Genomic DNA, 20,505 nt, shown 5'->3' with positions numbered 1-20,505 from the left:
ATTCGGTCTACCCCACCCTCTCTTGACATTCTTCGCACGTTTTAGCCGTCCGCTATGCACTGGAGCTTCTGAAGGCCTGCGATGAATATGCCCAAGCCATCTCAGACGATGTTGGAAAAAAAACAGGCGAGTCCCGCCCCGAAATGGGCCGGCCCAAAGCACGTGCCAGGCCGATCCCCGATCTGTGGCATTCGGCCGGCCAGGCCTTTATGTTGGCGTGCCAGCCCATATGCTTACTGGTAGCAACAGAAGTTGCCTCAAAAAAAAAAAAAAGGTGGCGGGGCGGCCGGCCAGCCTGCTTTCAGTGGAGCGGAGCGGAGAGCAAGGCTCCACTTTCGGCGTCGCCGTCGCCGTCGCCGTCGAGGGTTCGCGCGCGCGCGCGGTGGGGGTTCTAATTTGGCCCTGCCTGGCTCTGGCGGCGGCGGCGTCAGCCTCTGGTGGCGGAGCAGGAGGGGGAGATGGCGGCGGCGGCGCCGTGCACCTCGCGGAGGTCGTTCAGGGACTCGCTCAAGGTGCTGGAGGCCGACATCCAGCACGCCAACACCCTGTCAGTACCCGCCCCCTCCCCCGAGAGAATCCCCTTCCTCAATTTCTTCAGTCTAGGGTGCGCTGTTTCCGACTGAATCCGTCTGTCTCCGGTGCTCTGCCGCAGGGCGTCGGACTTCTCGCCGGACTACGACGGGGCGGCGTGCCCGCAGATGCGCATCTCGTACAGCCCCGCCGCGCACATCTTCCTCTTCCTCCCGCAGCGGGCCGACTGCAGCCTCGCTGGCGCGCTCGGCCTCCTCAGGATCCCCATCTAGTACAAGGTACTACTTCTCTTCTGTCTCCGTGCCTGTGGTTCGCTTCCAGAATTCGTGCCATACATATTGTGTTAACAGTGCTCGTTCTGCTTGTGTTCTTACCGAATCTTGCCTCTGCTTCCATTGTCCCTGCAGGTTTATGTGGGCGGCACCACAACCATTTGTCCACCCACGAAAGGAAAGTCAGCACCAAGGAATTCTTTCTACGGTAACTAAACAAACGTCCTGCAGATATTGAATAATAAGTACAGCCTTTGCGGTTAGGACCTGTGAACTGAAAATTTCCCATTGTCTGTCTGTCTACCGCAGCTGTGACATTTCCCTCCCTTGTGCAACTGGAACACGGGACCAGTGACAGCGACAACCCGAGGCAGAGGGGGTGTGGTCGGAGAGGTACAGGAGAAGGGACGGCGAGGGGGAGGGTAGTAAGAGGCTGGTCTCCGAGACCGACGCCGAGATAGAAGAGTGTGGGATCTGCATGGAGTTATGGTGAGTGAGAACAAGAACCTGACCCTCGCGTTTTTTTTTTGTTTCTCTGCCATGTTTGTTCAGTTCAACTTCAACCAGACCAAACATGTTTGTTCTTCATTCTGGGGTTATTAAGTGCTTCGGCAGTGCCCACCGGAGCCTCTTTATTCAGATGGCAATGCACCATGAGTAATTAACCTGGCGCGGCCATCATTTTTGGAAAATATGCAGCAACCTCTGCACCTGCTTACCAGCTTTGCCCTTGGTTCTTACAACGCATCGCCTTCTTATAAGTTAGGTTCTTAGCAGCCTGCGCCCGACCCCGTCGTGCTGGAGCACGCGCTGCCTGCCCCCGTCGCCTCAGAGCCGGCACAAGACTCAAAAGGATGCAACGTGTTAGCTAGGTTCAAATTGATTGATATGTAGTTTGGCTTTCAAAATTTCTTATGTTAATCATTGAACACTACAAAATCAAAATCTAATAAAAACATCATGAGAAATACTAAAGATCGTTTAAAAACTGAATTTAGCATTTAATACATGTACCCCGCAAATGCACTGACGACCTTGGTAGCTTCCCCATATAATTGACTGATGAAACGGATTATGTGAGAAGAGGATGTAGGTCGAGAGGCAATGAGGGACAGTTGGAGTGAAATGTGATGCATCAGCTCAGCTGTAAACAGGTGCTGCAAGGCTAGCTTCACGAGCACATTCAGATGACCTGGTGCACAAAATAGTATGTAACATGGCAGCACATAATGACAAAATATACATGGGAGCGAGGTCAATATATACCATGGCCTACTATCCATATGTTCCTTAAAGGTCAATCACATCTCAGAGAAACTAGCTAGGGAGGGAAATGAAAGATGAACTGGTCATTCATTCGAACTCCCCAATGTCCTTCTGTCCGGCAAGGATCCTTGAGATCTGGAGGCCCCGGCTGAAGGCCTGGTTGAAGAGCAACCGTGTCTGGAACTCTGAGACAAAGGGAAACCATGACAAGAAGCCGATGGGAAGGAAGAGGATGAGACCCATGATGTTGTCATATGCCCTCCCTAGCTCCTGGATGGAGTCCCACAGCATAGTCCTCTCGATCATTGGAGCGCATGCTTGCCCAATCTGCGAAGAAGGAAGGGAGGCTCAACATAAGTATGCATGCATGCTACTAGAGTTTGCTTCTGATCAATAATAAGCTTTTCAATCCATTAACTAGTAGAGAATTAATTAATTAATTAGTCAGTATTGTTTTCTGGTTCTGTGCTTGTTCGCACGCTCATGAGCAGGTAGACTTTTTTGTTGTTGCATATACATACAAATTAAAGCTCAAAATTAATAGTAGATAAATAGAGGGTTTTACTCACCAGAAGAATACACCAACCAGTTGGTAGGAACCCTAGAGTACAAGCCAATACATCCGTAATTGTTAGGCCGCCTATAGCAAATAGGACCGCCATCACAGTGACAAAGCCAAGAAAGAGAATGCCCTTGAGGATGCGGAACATAAGCTGAAGATCTGTTCCAAATTTCTGCCGTCCTATTGAAACCATCTGAAGAGAATTGAGGTACAACATCGAGATCCAGATGTTATGCATCCATCGGAGGCAGGTAACTGGTCAAAATTAAACGAAATGCCAAAGCCTTACCTTCAATACTACTAGAACCGTCAGCATAACCAGCCATGACAACCCATACACCTAGAGGTGGATCGACAGGAAATGAAAAGTACATCCATTAGGATACACTGCAACCAGGCTGTAATGAACTAGTACAAATTGATTAAAGCACATCTTAGTTATGTAGAGAAAGTACCAGAATGCTTGTGCTGTGGCGTGCAATTTTGAGATGATACACAATACCATACTGGTAGATCAAGAAACGAAGAGACATGAGGATTTCCAAGATGAGAGCACGAACGCTGGTTTTCCTGAGGTGCGCCTGCTCACTTCTCCACCAAGCCTCCCAGCTTTGTTCCCCAGACATACCGATACCCCCACGGTTACCCATCCACTTCCTCCAATCTGTCCAGTCATCAACCGTCTTCTGCCACTCAAAGCATGATGGATTGAAGATAAATGGTGCAAACAGCCAAGATGCCACCATGAACCATATGGAGAAGGTGACAAATAGGTACAAGCTCGAGCTGGTGCGGTACGACCTTCCATAGGCTAGATATACAACCAGAAGTATTAACAGCTCAAGTCCTTTAACAAAGTGGCTTCGGGAGTACATGCGATAATTTTCAGCAAACTTTGCGTGGTACACAACAAACCCACGTCCTGTAGGTATGTATTTGGCGCCACCATGGAGAATTGTCCGCCCGTAGTAGTGTGTTTTGGTGCCAAGCTGGAATGTGAAGAACACAGAGGCCAACTGAAGCTGCATGATGATGAACTCTCCTAATGCTGTGCGAAATCCCTTCTCTAAGCCCACTTCCATGACCATTGGGAGGACAAGCAGCAAACCAAGCTGGAAAACTGACTGTGAAGCGAGCACATTTTGAAGAGGCTCGATATTCTCCTGAATACGTGGATCCAGCAAAATAGACTTTTCCAGACCACTCAAGACGAGATATAACCTCCCATACAAAAATACATAGACTGTAAGTACAGTAACCTGAAAGGAGGAACTATGGAGTCAGTATCCCAAAATACATATATGCAGAATGAACACATAATAAGTGTTGTCCTGTTGAGACCATGGCTATATTATATGTTAAGTTCATGGATAATAACTGAAATCCTGAGAGTGACCATTTTAAGGAAATCGTATTAATGATGCCAAACATTGTTGATTTTCATTCAAATGATGATATTGCTGCTTAACCATTTTAACATACTGGTGCATGATGATATAAATGGCTTGAACTTCGATCATCTCCACCTAATTCTCCTGTTTTCTTTCACAGGATTTTTTGATCTATAAATAACTCTCATAATTTGGATTTTAAATAAATATTCACCATGGTTCTCTCCTAGCTACCTACAGTCCACTAAAAAATGCATCAGAAAGGAGATAGCGTAGGCATTATTCAGAGAAAATGTTCCTCCTTGATATCTTAAGTTAATGTATTCTTACCATGCTACTGAAATAAAAGCCAACTGTAGTGAAGTAGAAAGATAGCATTCTGTAGAAGTCAAATCTGCGTCCAAGACGATAGATGTCACGACTCAATGTTTGTTCACCATTGCCATTGGCAACCTTAGCTTCAAAGCTTGAAATTTGATTCATTCCCACATCACGTCCTTTACCAACTTGCATGTACTCATGATGTGTGATATTTCCTCCTCTCATTGTTGAATTAAAACCTAAGAAACATTAAATTCAGTAAATGCATTTTCAGTAAAGGATAACTGTAAAATGTTCGCAAGAGATGTAGACTTACCTGAAAATATATCTTCACTTAAATTTATAGTCTTGGAAGCTTTACTTATGCCACCCCTAGTAATATGGAAGAGTCTATCAAAAATATCAGGATGGCCATAATGGAACCGAACCCTGCAGTGGTACATCACAATGAGTTAGAGGGACACAAAGCCTCATGATCAAAAGAAAATGTGCATCTTGCATACATAAATAAACATACAAACATGAGAAAGGATTGAACAAAACTATTTAACAATATGACAAAAAGTTTAGTGATCCTTGCTTTCATCTCGTAATACTGTTAGTTGCCTTTGTACATAGTACGATTGTCCAACATGGTCTGACATATTTGTGCAACAATTTTCAAACGATCTTAAATTTCTTTCTTTTCCCACTCACTAAACCTTCATATTCCCTGAATTCATAATAGTCTAGTTGACATAAGTTGACGAGATCACAGCAAGTAAATCAAGATTACCAGGCTTCCCAGCAAATTGTCAGGACTAGGCGGACCATCTTAGCAACTACAAGTAAATCAAGATTCTAGAGTATCCCTGGCCACATACAAGTGTCACTTAATGAAAACATGGTTTTATTATAAATTTCAGCAAAGTTGCAAGTCGTGGTTAGAGCAAAAGTACATTTTAGCTACAAAGTGCCTGGAACTTGAATTGTTATGGCCTTAAGAGGATACAAATCACAGTTAGCTCTTCTCTTTTGTCTAACCATAAGTAGCAATGCTTTAACTCTTTATATCAGACTTACGTTCTCCTTAAAGACAAATCCAAAGTTCTTGCCTTCTTTGTAGCACATTATACTATTCTTACTAGACTACAACTATATTTGACAGATTAGGAATTTAGTGTAAAGCATTAAGCATGTACATAATTTAATATACTTTATTAATGTCTAAGACTTGAAGTATGTAAAGGAAGTTTTTTTTTTGGCACGAATTCCTCGCAAGATAAATCTGAAGTGAATTACAAATACTCCCATGGTCATGGACTTGGTTTGACCAAAACGATATAGTGGAACTGACAGCCAACTCAATTTTTTTCCATTCTAACTAAAAAGCATTGGATTAATAGTTTCTCTACGAAAATGAAAATAATGTTACATACTTGAGAGGATTTGCCAGAACTCGCTGTCCAATCGTAACAAAGCTGGTCTCTTGATTTGACATAAACCAAGCAAGTGATGAAACACTAGATAGAAAACAAAATGTTACTTGCAGAAAAATATATCATAAATGGATGAACAAGATAATTGGACAGATGGATATACCTTCCAGTAAAAATATGCTCCCGGAGACCTAATATAGTGGGTTTGCTCTTTCCATATTTGGTACTCTCAAACTCCTCCAGCACATTTCTCATTTTAAATGCCTCTTCGAGGTAATTATCCTACAAGTAAAAAGGCAATAGTTACCAGTAATTTATTAACATTGTCCTATTAGTTCAATATGTAACAATAATTTAGGACCTATAGGTTAGTTCTAACTGACTCCACATGGTTTCCCTATGACTCCTACATGCATATATTGACCAGCTGGGCCACAATTCAGATTATCGTTGTTTCTCTTTGCAGCTAGCATGGTATTGGTATTGTAACCAGCATTGGGCTCAAGACTTAGATGTCACAATTTAAGATACTGTTCTGTATGGTTGCATGTGAACATGATTTTTAGTGTTTTTGGGCAGAGAAGAGTGTGCGGCAGCAAATGAACACGATCCAGTAGTACAATTGGATAGTGAGACTGTTTTAGTGTGTTTGGACAATGTCGACCAAGTGTCGTTAGCTGTACCCAGTTTTTGCCCCAAAATTCACAAATGGCTGATGGATCCGAGTGAAGATGCCAAGGACTCATAGGAGTGAACCAAGTCACAGCTGCAGACCACATAAGCCTACATTGTTGGCCTGGTTGGGCCTTCTTCGACAAACAAAGCTGATAAACTGGTTGACGCATGGAACTGAAACGCACAATGTGAAAATGGAAACTGTACCTGATTCATATCAATGACCTGGAGTGCTTCTCCCCTGGTGAATATTATGGCATGATTTTGATTTTCAGGTTTTCCCTCTCCAATATTTGTGGGTTTGCCAGGAAGCTTGATGCGGTAAATTTCCTAAATGAAGTTTAGCACAAATTATAAAAATGTCACTGAAATAAAGATGCATATGCAACAGATGGTCAGTTGATGCTTTACATGAGTTTCTGACTGTATACAACAATCGGTGAGTAAAATATGATGAGAAACTACTACCCACATACAAGTGTAATTTTTGTTTAAAAATATTATCTAGAAAAGGAACATAAAAAATGAAGTATTCTACCTTTAATTAGAAAAAAAGGCGGTGAAGATTTTGTGCAAATAATGTTAAGTGAAAAATATTTATCTTTATATTCAGCAAGTACCTCATCATACTTGTCACCCACTCCTTTGACAAGAACAGAATAATAAGTCTTCTCTGTCATTCCATCTTTATTCGGAGCTTCTACCTCGTCAATATAAGCAATCCGCAATGACGGGTACCTGTGCATTTTAAATATCAGATGGATTGTAGTAACCTTAATATTTGAGAGAAATGAATGCGTTGGATTTTGTACATCATCATGAGGTTAAGGATGTTCAGATAGCGAGCTTTCTCTTTGGCATCCTTGGATACTTTTTGCATGCCATAGACTTGACAAGAGACAACATAGGTGAATTTGATATCAGCAATGGCCAGGTCCATATCTGCAACGGACTCACCATCTTGATAGGATGAATTTGTTCTCTGGTGATCCAGTTTAGCTGCAACATACTAATGGACTCAAACACATATGCAGATTTGCAAAGAATGGAACGAAAATCATGGGCATATTTGGAAAAAATGAAAAATAAATCATGGAGAAAAAAAAGTTAATCTAACCAATACCATTTTTATCTTGAATACATTGAATCTCAAGCGCCCTCCTGTAGTACATCATTCCTCTCACTAGCACAATAAAACAGAGAGTTAGATAACAAGATAGATGTTCGTTCATTCAACACAAGAGAGTTAGTGACTTTACCAGTTCTGGTGAGTGTTTGTCCCCTATAAGATGCCCAGAGTGAGATATCTTCCATCCTTGCTTTAAGGAACTCATCCTTTGGGTCTAGTTTTGGACGCTCAGTAGAGTTAGTGACTTTGCCAGTTTTGGCGGTTTGTCCCCTATAAGATGCCCAGCGTGAGATCTCATCCATCATTGATTTACGGGACTCCTCATCCTTAGGTCTTATGCGCTCAAAAAAATTCTTCCATTCATCTGTTAGCATGCAATAGTTCATTGTGAGCATTTACTGACAGCAGAAGACAATCAACATACACAACTGTGAGATAAATGACCTGGATATATTTTCTGCAAATAGAAAAGGATGGATATCCCATCCTCATTTTTTTTATGAAGATCTTCTGCCGAAAAGAGCACCTCCTCTTTGAAGTATGGAGTTAGAACACTGATGTGAAAACAGAGATGCTGTTAATTGGATATTCTCCAGCAAAAAATAATCGTAGAGCAGTACGATCAAAGCGTCAGAAGAAACAAAACTAACAGAGAAATCTATAGGTGAGTTCACCTAACAGTTCAAAAGGGAATTAACTACGTGCCAAGAAACAAAAAAGGATTGGTGAAAGAATAAGGTAGAGGGCTAGCAAGTTGGGTCTCTTACCTGAAGGACATCATGCTGCTGACCTGTGGAGCCCTTGGCATCTTCATAAATAGTGAGTTTGCAAAGAATGTCATCCTGCGCCGAGCTTCCAAGTTTATTGGTACATAAATTGCAGATTCTTTAGTTGTCAGCAACAATCGAAGCCTAACACACTGTTAACACAGAATTCCAATAGATAATGAGGACACTACTATTTGTAAACTTCTAGAAATGACTGCTATTGAAATAAGTTGCTAAAATGATAAATGACCTTTTCCCTCCAAGCTTCATCCTTTATTGATTCCAGATTTATATTTGCAAACAGTTGACTCTCTCTGTTCTCATCCTTCAAAATACTGGGATTTGCAAGAAAGTTGGTTGTCAAAACTTATTCCTTAAGGTGCACATTTCGGTAATCAGCATAGATCTTACCCTTGTCCGTTCTTCATGATATCTTGTGTGATGATTTCCATTGTATCTTGTAATAGATTGGCAATCTGTGTCATTTTTGCTGTGTCATTCCCCTCTTGCTCAATTTCCTGTAAATCGATTGAACAGTTTTTGTAGTGTTGAAATGGAAATATTGTATGAAAAATATATCTTGCTAAGAAATCAAAAGAACGTTACTTATCAGTACCAATAGTAGACTTAGCAGCTTATTGAATTTATCGCTTAGCAGATGAAGTTCATCCAATCGGAAATCTCTCACAAGTGACTGGTTATGTATGCTCTCTTCAAGACTCTCACGTATTCGATCAACAACTCTGTATCCATGAAATAATGGAATAGTAAATCAATCAAGTTAGCGACATAAGCACATACTAAATTAGTTTTTTTAGAAGAAACATGTTATGCCTTACTTCATATCACTTGTTTCTGCTATAAGGCTGTACAGAATATCTAACAATGTCTCGTAACACTCTATTACGGCATAATAGGTGTATGGATCCTGTTTTATCCTCCTTAGTAGTTCTTCATCCCTTTTCTTGACACTCTTTGCGATATCAAGTGCCATTGGAATCTAAGACATCATAGTCATGAGCATTACAGTATTACCTCAGAGAAAATCTGAGTGGTAAACAAGTGAATAATTAAATGAGCGTACCTTGCTAGCGAGAAGGAAAGGAGGCCACTGAGTAACGCTAGTGTCACCCACAGATGATGGAACAACCAATAAATCTCTCTCGCTTAGAAGCAAATGCAAAACAATTTTAGAAGCATGTTAACAAAAAGAAAAGAGAGACCAACATCAACATCAAAAGCATGTTAACAAAAAGGAAACACTAACAGCAACAACAAACCTATTGCTTATTAAGTCTTCCTCTCGCAAAGAGCTGATGAATGCATTCCATATGTAAGAGAACTTCTTTTCCATAAGTGAAGTCCGGTCATCCTGGTGAAAAGATTTTACACAAATATTAGACGAGACAATTAATCAGCTACTGTGTCAGCCAAAAAGAATGTGGAAAAACGATTTCTGACAAAGTTCAGAAAATTTGGACCTGCTCATGTCTCTTTGGTTCACCACGATGTGTAGGCACAAGATTTTTACCAAAAGCTTTTGGGATTGCCTCGAATCTTGATCTTAACATCCCAAGGGTTCGGATCTGCAGGAAGGTAAACATTCTGCAAGCTTTACTAGCAGTAGCTAAAACATCAACACTCCCTAGGGTAAAAATAGACATGGTACGAACCTCTCCCAAGCGGCTGAAGGCACCATTTACTCCGCCACATACTGTGGAAAAAATAGCATACCATATTTGCGTATCCATGAAGTATACCTATAGGAAAATTTTAAATTATCAGCCTGGTATTTACCCCCCTTTCCCACACACACAACACATGAATTGATACATACCATGACAACTGGTGCCCATATAGTAAAAACAACACCTAAATTATGCTGCACTGTGAAAAAGTAGCATCCTATCAGTGTTTGAAACCTTATGTAATGAATTACATTTGATAAAGCACCACTACAACATAATCTTACAGTATGGAAAGAACTCGTGCCAGATGTATCTCCCCCGTCCCAAAAACATAATTGTCTTGGTAGGTCCAACTAGAGGAGAAATCTGCCAACAGTGATCACAACACAAAATAATGTCAGTACACTTTCAGTATTTGAAGCTGCTTAAGGGAAAAAAATCAAGGTCACTGGGGGACAAGAAAGAAATAAGCAACTGAAGGCGTTTAGGATTTGCACTTAATTGATACGGCCCAACATGGGTATATATAGAACACGGAGGAGGGCAACATATGCCAAAAGCCAAAGATTACAATATATATGAATCATGATACATTAATCAAGTTGGTTAGCATCCTTGTTGCCGACTGTAGGAGATGTCCGTGCATGTCCCATGCACTATGACGTCTAACACCCCCCCTACCCCACCGCAGTGGGAGCGGGAGTAGCATGGGAAATGATTTTTAATTGAATATCCAACGGACCAATTTCTATCTAACCAATCTGAGTTTTTTAGTTAGTTAGTGTTCAAAGATAAAAAGTGGTGACTGCTGACTTTCTATAAGAGGACATCTGTTTTGAAACGGATGGAACACAAATTTGAGTAAAGTGCAAAACAAACTAAAAACTGCTGGATTATTTTGAGCAAATACTAGCCATTACATCATAAATTTGCTTAGCAAACAATCATAAATCCAATGTGATACTGGAACTAGTTAAAATGTTATTATAGTGGCTAGATTATACCAACCTCAACATAATAACTGAAGGCGAGCTTGCATATAAGCAATAGAATCCAGAATGTTGTGTACCTATTTTATGAAGAAAAGTGTTTAGTTTTAGGCAAAGGTGGTAAGAGGGAGAGGGAGGGGGAGGGAGAGGGAGAGGGAGAGAGAGTTACTTAAGAAGTGAACATGTGTCCTCATACATGCCTCGGGCAACATATAATTTTGGCTGATTAGTAAAAAACATGTCAGAACCGAGCACTACAATCAATTTGACTAAGAAGTCAAGTAGATAGATCTAATCAAATATACCTGCGTCCACCACAAAAGAAATCTAACAATGTGAGCATTTGAACGCTCCAGTTTCCTTCGAATTGGTAGAAATATGAAAAACAAGGCACTGAAAATGTTCGGCAACATGTAAAGAGCAACTGCAACATTATAAATTGATTGACTCTGGAAATTGCCGATCCAGTTGCTGAAGAACTTGATAAGGCCTGTGGGATTTTGAATAGAACTTGTGTACGTCACTGGAAGAATTATCAACCAGCCAATCGCTACAACAAATTTCAGAACATGCCGTATCATCTGTGAGCAAACTAGGCTCCTCCAAGCCTTCCAGTTAAGAACTATCTCAAGTGTTGCTGAAAAAGTTTAAGAGATTAGTTTATAAACTATGCAGCATCTGGATAAAAATTAGAAGCCAGAGGAATTTCGAATTCTATCAGAAGCCAAAAGGAAATTAAGCAAGGACTGCTTGAAATTGAAATAAAACAACTACGCAAGGTTCCGAGATTCTTGAAGTTCCTGAGACTAAAATTGCATCTGTACCTTGAAGGAAGTTTAGAAATGCAGCTGTTATGAATATTGTCATAACATCTCTGAAAACAGTTGGTTCGAATATAGCAGAAAGTGATCCAGAAGGGCTCCATGCAATAATTACCATGGCCTAGAAGGAAGAAGAAAACATGATATGGCAAATAAATAAACATGACATGTTTTAATTCAATGATGAAGCCCATACCTGGAAAGCTAATATGAAAAAAGCCCACATCCGATCAAAACTTCTGAAGAGATGCAAAAATGTACGAACTTCAACAAAATTTGTTTTGGACATCCTCCTCCTGCTGATCGAATGACCACGTTGCTTCATATGGCATACATCTAAAGTTAGTTCTATGCTATCAAATGTACTTAGATTTCTTTCAGAAAAACACATATGAACTATCGAATGCAAATGCATACATGTCCCATCGGAAATTAAGATTACATGTTGAATGCAACTGCATACATGTCTCACTGGACATCTAGATTTCATGTATGTTCGTTGAAAAAAGGGATATATGTCATGTGGGGCCAGCATTACTGTCAGCACCCTAGGCCCAAGGGGGGGTGCGGTTGCAGCACCTCAAACCCAGAAGGGTGCAGGTGAGCCCAAGGCTTACTGTCGTAGAAATTTATCCCAAGTTGGCAATTGCTTTCCTCTCACGGCAAATAAGTTGTTTAGATTGATTCGCTTATACTGAGTTTGTTGGATCAATTTAATAGGGTTGGCTCCTATGCAAAGGATGAGGTGATTGAAAAGTGCAAGGTTTACCCCTTTTGGTTCCTCAAGAGATAAACAGAAACCGGAATCAGTCTGATCATCTCCACAATCCCTATTTCTACCTCTGTCGCCATTAGGGCACCGCCCAAACCCCAAGGTTGTGCAGCTACATGCCTACATCTCCCCTCTCCCACTACTAACTTATCCAATCCACATCATGTGATGTTTTGAACATGCTTTCCATTTTGTTCATTTTCTTTGGACAACTCTCAGTTCTTTCCCACCATTTTACTAAATTCCCACATCCTGAGTAGGTATATTGCATGCTACATTTGGCTTACATCTCCCCAATGAATTGAAAGATGATATAAAAATAGAGTACAATCATTTTTCAAAATCATCAGAATCTTATATAATCAACCGCATTACCACTGTTTTTTGTATCCCTGCCCTCTTCCTCACCATGCACGGCGAGTTTATGTCTACAATTAGCAATTTCACTTCCTTGTATTCATTTCGTTGCTAATACTTTGGAACAATATTTTTTTTGTGTGTTTCCTTATATTCCATTTTTCGCTAATGTTTTTGTACGTATCATCCTTTCACGTTTACTTTTGTTTGCCCCTGGAGCAGTTTGAGGCTTTGAGGAGCCACAAACTACCCAGTTCCCAGGCGTATCACAAATCTAAGACCAAAATGAAGTGTTTTTTTTCATTATAAACGATTACAATTCAACAGAAGCTTTGAGGAACCTAATTAAAACCATGTAAGTAAATAATTTTTCACATTTCTAGGAAATTAAACAAAGAGTTTATCATGAATTCGTTAAATCCCTAATAATTTATCACAAATCCTAAGAAGTTCAAAGAATTGAGTATGATAATAAATAGTATATGTTGCACAAAAGATATGCAAAGGATTAGTCAATACACAATACCTTGATATTATTATTAGTTTTCGTAGGACTCGTGAAAAAGTCAGAGGCTTGATTCATTGGCCACCCAAGCTGTTTGAAGCATTTCTTTGACCTGAATGTGTGGAGGAAACAATGACTAGTAAGAAGTGATTTCTTAGATCCTACTGATAGGTAAAGCACAATGATGAATTATCAAGAGTAACTTACCAAAAAAATTCATTCAGGTCATCATAGTTTCTCCACTTTGAGTGGCTGACAGTACCATGCTTACCCATTACAGCTTCCTTTCACACCAAATGAACATTAAATGAGTAAGCATAACAAACAACATTTAGCAAGGAACATTATACAAGACACCCGAGTACATACATTGTAAATAACATTGTAGATGGGTTGGATAACCAGCTGTAGAAATGCATCATCACTCCCCTCTCGTTGGAAGGGTGGTTCAAAAAATCCTTCTCTTCTATCAGATATTATGTCATATAAATCCCTTGCCATCTACATCATGAATATAGGGTGAAAAAGATTGGTCAAGAAATCTGTGTATGTTTAGGAAATGCCCAGGACATTAGCCTCGGGATCTGTTTGTGAGAAAAATGTGAAGCTCTGACATAAGTGTTGCATAAAGCTTCATTTTCTAAAGTATATCTGAAAAGTGTCATTCATAACAAAGTAATAATACATATGTTGTAAAAACATCAACAAACAAAAAAAGACATACATATTGTTTGTCAAGCCATCTAGTATTATTTTGCGTGCTTCATTGTTACGTAGTTCTCTTGGAGTCTATGCTCATCCGTAATGTTTTCCATGCATTACACCATTTACACATGGTAAAATTTATTTTCTTTTCTAGTGGCCTTGAAATGTGCTAAAAATGTGTAGACTGCTGAATTTACAAAAACAGACAATAGCAAATTGTTCTTTGTTTGGTATAGATATTGCCTGAAATAATTAGCCCATGACAAGCATCTTCCTCACAAAACCTCATCACGTGCATTTCCCGGTACTCATGTTAATCTCTCTTTTTCATGGGAGTGATAGCCGACCAGAATCCATTTGCATTCCTCAGAAGTCAGAAGTTAATTTGTTGTTCTCAGGATTCTACAGTATCATGAAACTGTTGACCCTTGGAATTCTATCAGAAGACACTTCTTCTTCACATGATTATATAATCACTGCTACATGAATAGGTATGTGAAGTTCACCCATACTCACTCAAAAGCTGAAATAGCTCTATAACAAAAATATTTGGCATTTACTGCCTTCTTAGCATTACTGTCACTATGCATGTTTAAAAAGAAATTGAACATACTAGATTTTCAATAAATCTGCAACAAAGTACGATGAAAAAGTTCCCATGTGAGGAGCATGTATCAAAAGAAGATATCTTAGATGCAAAAATAAAATTACCACTTACATGGTGGAAGATATAACAAAGGCATTCAGGCATAAAGCGAACATTAGAAGCTTCACCCCAAATCAGCAAATACAACCCTATGTAAAGAAGTTCTGGTTGTTGTGTGGACTCATCACGTGGAATTCTGCATGAAAGTTATTCAAAGTTAACGAGGGTAATTTTGAGCACCATGTGTGCAACAAAATGTTATATTATTTACTTGATGTTTGACTCCAAATGCAGATATCGGCACCATGAAATGTAATTTTGAAAAACTTTCTTCATCAAGCGATCAATTGTATTGCGATGTATCTGCAAGGCATATTAGAAGGTCATGAATCAATTTAATATGGACACTAGCAGGAGCAGAAATCCAGTTGATTCACCAAAATGAGTTGATCCAGCATAAGTGACAGAAAGAGGTTCACAGAAAGAGGTTCACCAAAATGAGTTACCATGTGAATTTGTCTTTCACCCTGGCGGGCGCTATCAATTCCTCTCATATCCATGTTAGCAAGCAGCAAAATCAAATGTTCCTTTTGATTCTCCACGTTACCTTTCTACAACAATAAAGCAGAACATAGTATGAAAATCTGAAACAAATAACAGAACACTTTGGTGCCTAACCACCCAGCACAGAGTCTAGAACATAAATCCAAGTATTAGTTAATTTCCACCTGAAATCCAAATGTTTGCCAGAGCCAATCAAGCAAGTCATTAACAACAGGCCCTTCTATCTCTTGAGGCACACTAGTCGGATCTGGCCTTGGCATTGGAAGATTCTGTGTCCAGCGAAGAAGCTCCACTGCTGCTTTTATCTGCAGTTTTCACACACACAAGATAATCATTCAGGCTACATGTGGTATAAAAAGAAGTCAATGCAAATGAAATTTATACTACATAACCTGACCTCAGGTATTTCCATTACAGGTTGTGTGGGACCGGAAGTAATATTAAGGGGTAATATGTTGTAATGTGAAAAGGAAGCTTTCTTCTTTTCAACCCCTTCCGCGTACTCATCAAACTGCAAAACATATACATATTCCAGGTTGTAATAACGTTTCATGATGTGCAAATAAGCCATGAAGTTGAAATAATAATATGATCCCAATTATTTGCAGTCGTTGAGTGTCGAACCTTGGCATCAGGCCCAGATGGAGGTGACACCGTTTTTAGCACGTCGTATAGGACTGATGCAGTCTGATAGTATTGACCCATCTCGTCCCTACGTGTCATACATACAGAAAAGGTGAGAACATAGCTTAAGGATGACTTTTATTTAATTACTTTTACAAATAACTTGTTAATGCAATGCACTGCAATGCTCAGGCTTACGGCTTTCTGTCTTGAAAACCCTCCAGATATTTCTTACAATACTGCTCATAGAACCTCTGAATCTCTCTTGCATCAGTCGACGCAAGCTTGCGGTGTGTCTCCTTTTCATCCTGTGAAATAACAAGCAACAAACATGTTTCAAGACGAGCTGCAAACAATCCACAATGGCTATATTAAGATTTACATTATTGTTACAATTGTTTATACATCAAAGCGCTTTGTTTCAGATTATTTGTTTTTCAGAAAGAGAAATTAGACGACTCCACCTCACTCGACAACATTTCGCGTGAACTAACATGGGCTAATGGTTTCAGCATGCTATATTCCAAGTCGGTGGAGGCATGCATCATCTGATCGAGTATGGAGACAAGCTATTGCCAGTAATTCTGAGTCATCTGTGATACAACCAAGACCGACGTTGGTGTTGTTGTTGTTCAGACATTGTCGCGCGTTAATGGACTACCGGTGGTCATAAATATTTACATGCCAAAAGTACTTCAATTTGGTATACTCCTAGTATATAACAAGAAGGTGGAGGGTTTTGTTGCGACGGCCGCTAAAAGATGCAGCTACAGGACCTTTATGTGCATATCAAGATAAACACATATGAGATGATGCATTTCAACAAAATTATTTGGCCGGCCAGGCGAATTTACCATGACACCCAGAGATGATTAATCCTCTGCTTTTGCAGCAAGTAATTTGGTTATACATACCTTTTCCAGCCTGTGCAGCAGATAGGTTTTGAACTGCCGAACTCCGCGCCCGCTCGAGTTCGGATCCATCTTGTGCACCTTCTCGAATGCGGTGAACCGGCCTTGTGTAACATAACTCAACAAGTCAGTTAGTCAGGTGGAGAACAAAACAAAAACAGAGGAGCAATGAGCTACATGAACAGAGTTTAGTGCTAGCGTGAGAGTGAGGCAACCACATATGCTCAACTAAATTAAGTTTTTTACATGACAGACATGGCCGGTTTACTTAGGCAAAATTTATGCAACGCTTATTATAGTTCATCTTTTTTTCTTTTTGGATTTTCCTATGGTTTTTTCAAGGGTGGTTTTCCTATAGTTGGTGTTATAACTTGTATGGTTGACATGATAAAAAGTTATCCTGGATAAACTTCATCTTGGACCAAAAAAGAAAAGGAAAAAAAGATGTATGGTTGCCATAATAAAATTGATAACGAAAGGATCATCTTGTTTGGAGCACTAGTTGGGAGCAGAGTATGCAAGTGCAGAGTAATAATAATCGATGGTAGTATACTGACAGAGGTATGCGACGCGCGGGTTCTCGTCCTCGATGGCGTTGGCGGCGCGGAGGATGGGGACGATGGGCGCCAGGGAGGACGGCACCAGCTCGCTCTCCTCCTCCTCGCCGGAGAAGCCCTCCGTCCGCATGGTGATCGCCCGCGACAGGTTCCGCGGCCCCATCGACAGCTGCCGCTGCGGCCGAGACGGCCCGGCGCCGCCGCCGCCCGACGCCATGGACATGCACTGTGGTCGAGCAGAGAGAATGCGCAGCTACCGAGCGAGGGTGGCGGTGGTCAGGTGCAGGTGGTGGTGGTGGTGGGGGTGAGGAAGAAGGCAAGGCAAGGGAGCCGAGGGAGGCAAGGCATCGTCCTTTTCTTCTTCTTCTTCTCGAGGGAGGGAACCGAGTGTGTGTGTGTGTGTGTGTGTGTGTGTGTGTGTGTGTGTATGAGTGTGGACTGCGGAGTTGGCTTTTTCGCTTTGGCTTTGGGGCGGGCAGCTTCCTTGTTCTGTTGGGAGGGAATGGGATGGCCGCCCAGGCAAGCAAGGAATTCAACTGCAAGGTACTCACGGCGCGCTGGCTGACTGGTGGGGCCTGCTCCTGCCTTTCTCCCCTCCCCTCCCCTCCTTTAATTTAATTGGTGGTCTTGTGCTCCTGCTACACGCCAGCTAGCTAAATGCTCGCGCGTTGTCACGGAATAACTCATCGATCCGTGTTAATGCACCATCCGATATAGTGCTTCTAAAGTTGGTGCTTCATTTTGTTACGGCTCGTATTTATTTTTCTGAAACACCCCTCATATATTAATCAAGAAAAAAATGTTTAATACAATTGTTCCTTACAACATAAGCCATGCAGGGCGAAAAGCTATTACAAAAAAAAATCACCCGGCATATTACCAAAGCTGAATTTAGCTATCTGGTGTGCCACTGTAATTTTCTGCAACACAACCATTTTTCAAATTTTCAAAACCTTTCCTGTAAAACGCGGATGATTTTTGGAATTCTAGATCATTTTTTGAAAGGCAAATGTTTTTGTAATTGGAGAAATTTTTTAATGGGTACAAGTTATGAAATGCAGAACAAAATTTTGAATCTGTGAACAATTGGAAAAATCCCAAAGATTATTTGCATACGTGAACAAAAAATTAAACATTTTTCGTAAAATGAGAATTTTTTTTTGAAATCGCAAACTTTAGTGATCTAAACGCTCTTATATTTCTTTACGGAGGGAGTACAATTAAAAGAAACAAAAAAGAAGAAAAGGAAAAAGAAACAGAAACAACAGAAAAAGAAACGGTAAAAGAAAAAGAAAATAACTCGGTTTAGGAATGTCCTAGAAGGTTTCCAAAACCGATAAAAACCAGCTAGGAATCTTCTGGAAGGTTCCCAAAACCGGAACTGCCAGCTATATTTATAGTGGAAGATGGGCTGGTCCAGTTAATCACGCGCCTGTGCGTTTGGCCGACCCTTTGACGCAGAGAGCGTCAAATAGGGTTTTCCAGGAAATCGATCATGCGTTGCGTATTTGGCGTGCCCTTAGAGAACCAGCTTTGGTTGGGCCTATTTAGCAGCGTATAACTCTTTTATTTGATTTTTCCTAATTAACTCAAGGATATCTAAAAAGGCTTCTCATAAAACCCATAAACAATTGTTTTGAAAGAAAAAAAACCGAATACTAGTCAATTTTTATATAAAATCATTTATTTTGTCCTGCACAACCTTCTTACTTCTTTGTAGGATGATGACTTTTCTATGTACACCAGCGTGTTAGTCCAAACATTATTTTCTATAAACACATTAGTAAAAGGTTTATTTGCAAAATTGGTTTCTCCAAAGAAAAAACTTGAAACAAATTACATGTTACTATTACTCACTATCCAAACAACCGCTAAGTAAGGCTACATTGTTTGTGTACAGATCACATGTGGTCCTTTTTTTTGGTTCACGGGGTTTTGGAAACTTTGAATTATATAATAATTCTAGAAATACAATGGAGATGTATGTTAAGACAAAGTACTCCCTCTGTAAACATTTATAAGAGCGTTTAGATCAGTAGTGGTCTAAACGCTCTTATAAAAGTTTACTGAGGGAGTACTACTACTACAAATCAAAAGAATTCTATAAACTTGAGTCTTGGGTGATTAGTTAATAATTAATGAAGTACTTGATTACTTATAAACATGTTTTTTAGAAACATAAACATGGTTAAACAAAGGTAAACAACATGGAGATGTGCATTTGGGATCTTACTATGCCACTGCAGAGCCTACTTATTTGTGCTTTGTATATAGGTTTTTTAAAAATAATTCTTGTTTTCCCCACTTGAATCAGAGGTCAGCTGACTTTTTTGTTCTTTCTCTTTTGCCCCCTTTTGCTCCGTTTCGAGAACCAAACCGGCAGTTCCATTTCCCATTAGCTAACAATCACCCGTTGAATACCATTATTATGAGATAAGGAAATACTAAGACAATAGGGAGTGCTCGGAGGAGCAGCGCCTGGGGTGTCGCCTGGCGCCATAGGGAGTCGGGGCTGGTGGCGCCGCCGAGCGTCGAAGGACGCTGCGCATGTCGGCCGTGGGCCGTCGTCCCCACCACCGTTCATGGAACGAAGCTCCGACCGGTGCTGGTTGCTTTCCTTCTTCTCCCTGTTTTCTCTTGGCCTGATGCTCTCGATAGAGACAAAGTGCTGATAACGTGAGAAGAAACAGAGATTGAAAGAAAGAATGGATGCTTGTATTGATAATTTGTTCAGACTTATATACTATCTGAAGAGTCGTTTACAATGTCGGTTGTTACAATGTTTACGTCCTTTGGAAGAGGCAAACTGCCTGTTCGGCATACATAGCGTTTGGACAACGCAGGTCTTCTAACTGCTACTAGTTTAGCCTAATACTAACGCTAACTACTCCTAACACTCCCCCTTGTACAACGTTGTACTTTCTTCAATTGATCATCTTGAAATTCTTCATGTTGTTGTTATTGTTGTTATTACTACTACTACTATATTATTATTATTATTATTATTATTATTATTATTATTGTGGCTTTTAAA

General features: G+C 40.3%; 1 protein-coding gene and 1 pseudogene across 1 annotated transcript; one reads left to right on the top strand and one right to left on the bottom strand.

Moving 5' to 3' along the window:
- The first annotated feature begins 245 nt into the window (after positions 1 to 245).
- Positions 246 to 16,918, top strand: LOC109748789 (E3 ubiquitin-protein ligase AIRP2-like; annotated as a pseudogene).
- LOC109748774 (putative callose synthase 6) lies at positions 1,959 to 18,779 on the bottom strand. Its single transcript, XM_020307795.4, has 42 exons — positions 17,472 to 18,779; positions 16,918 to 17,018; positions 16,202 to 16,311; positions 16,004 to 16,091; positions 15,777 to 15,890; positions 15,544 to 15,684; positions 15,322 to 15,426; positions 15,087 to 15,178; positions 14,888 to 15,011; positions 13,834 to 13,965; positions 13,672 to 13,748; positions 13,486 to 13,576; positions 12,027 to 12,149; positions 11,834 to 11,951; positions 11,315 to 11,646; positions 11,179 to 11,231; positions 11,029 to 11,089; positions 10,305 to 10,386; positions 10,170 to 10,219; positions 10,006 to 10,092; positions 9,814 to 9,918; positions 9,613 to 9,704; positions 9,417 to 9,498; positions 9,172 to 9,332; positions 8,949 to 9,075; positions 8,744 to 8,850; positions 8,583 to 8,667; positions 8,333 to 8,484; positions 8,010 to 8,119; positions 7,696 to 7,929; positions 7,560 to 7,619; positions 7,249 to 7,435; positions 7,057 to 7,174; positions 6,644 to 6,766; positions 5,925 to 6,043; positions 5,762 to 5,845; positions 4,660 to 4,772; positions 4,353 to 4,582; positions 3,087 to 3,890; positions 2,921 to 2,971; positions 2,639 to 2,824; positions 1,959 to 2,396 (listed from the first exon to the last, which is right to left on the bottom strand). The coding sequence occupies exons 1-42, from the start codon at positions 17,692 to 17,694 to the stop codon at positions 2,157 to 2,159; spliced, it is 5,874 nt and encodes a 1,957-aa protein (XP_020163384.1). The 5' UTR covers positions 17,695 to 18,779; the 3' UTR covers positions 1,959 to 2,156.
- Positions 18,780 to 20,505: the final 1,726 nt, after the last annotated feature.

This window comes from Aegilops tauschii, chromosome 2 (assembly GCF_002575655.3).
Source record: "Aegilops tauschii subsp. strangulata cultivar AL8/78 chromosome 2, Aet v6.0, whole genome shotgun sequence".
NCBI classification, from domain to species: Eukaryota; Viridiplantae; Streptophyta; class Magnoliopsida; order Poales; family Poaceae; genus Aegilops; species Aegilops tauschii.
Note: the sequence above shows the minus strand (reverse complement) of the source record. Positions and strands in the feature narration are given on the sequence as shown.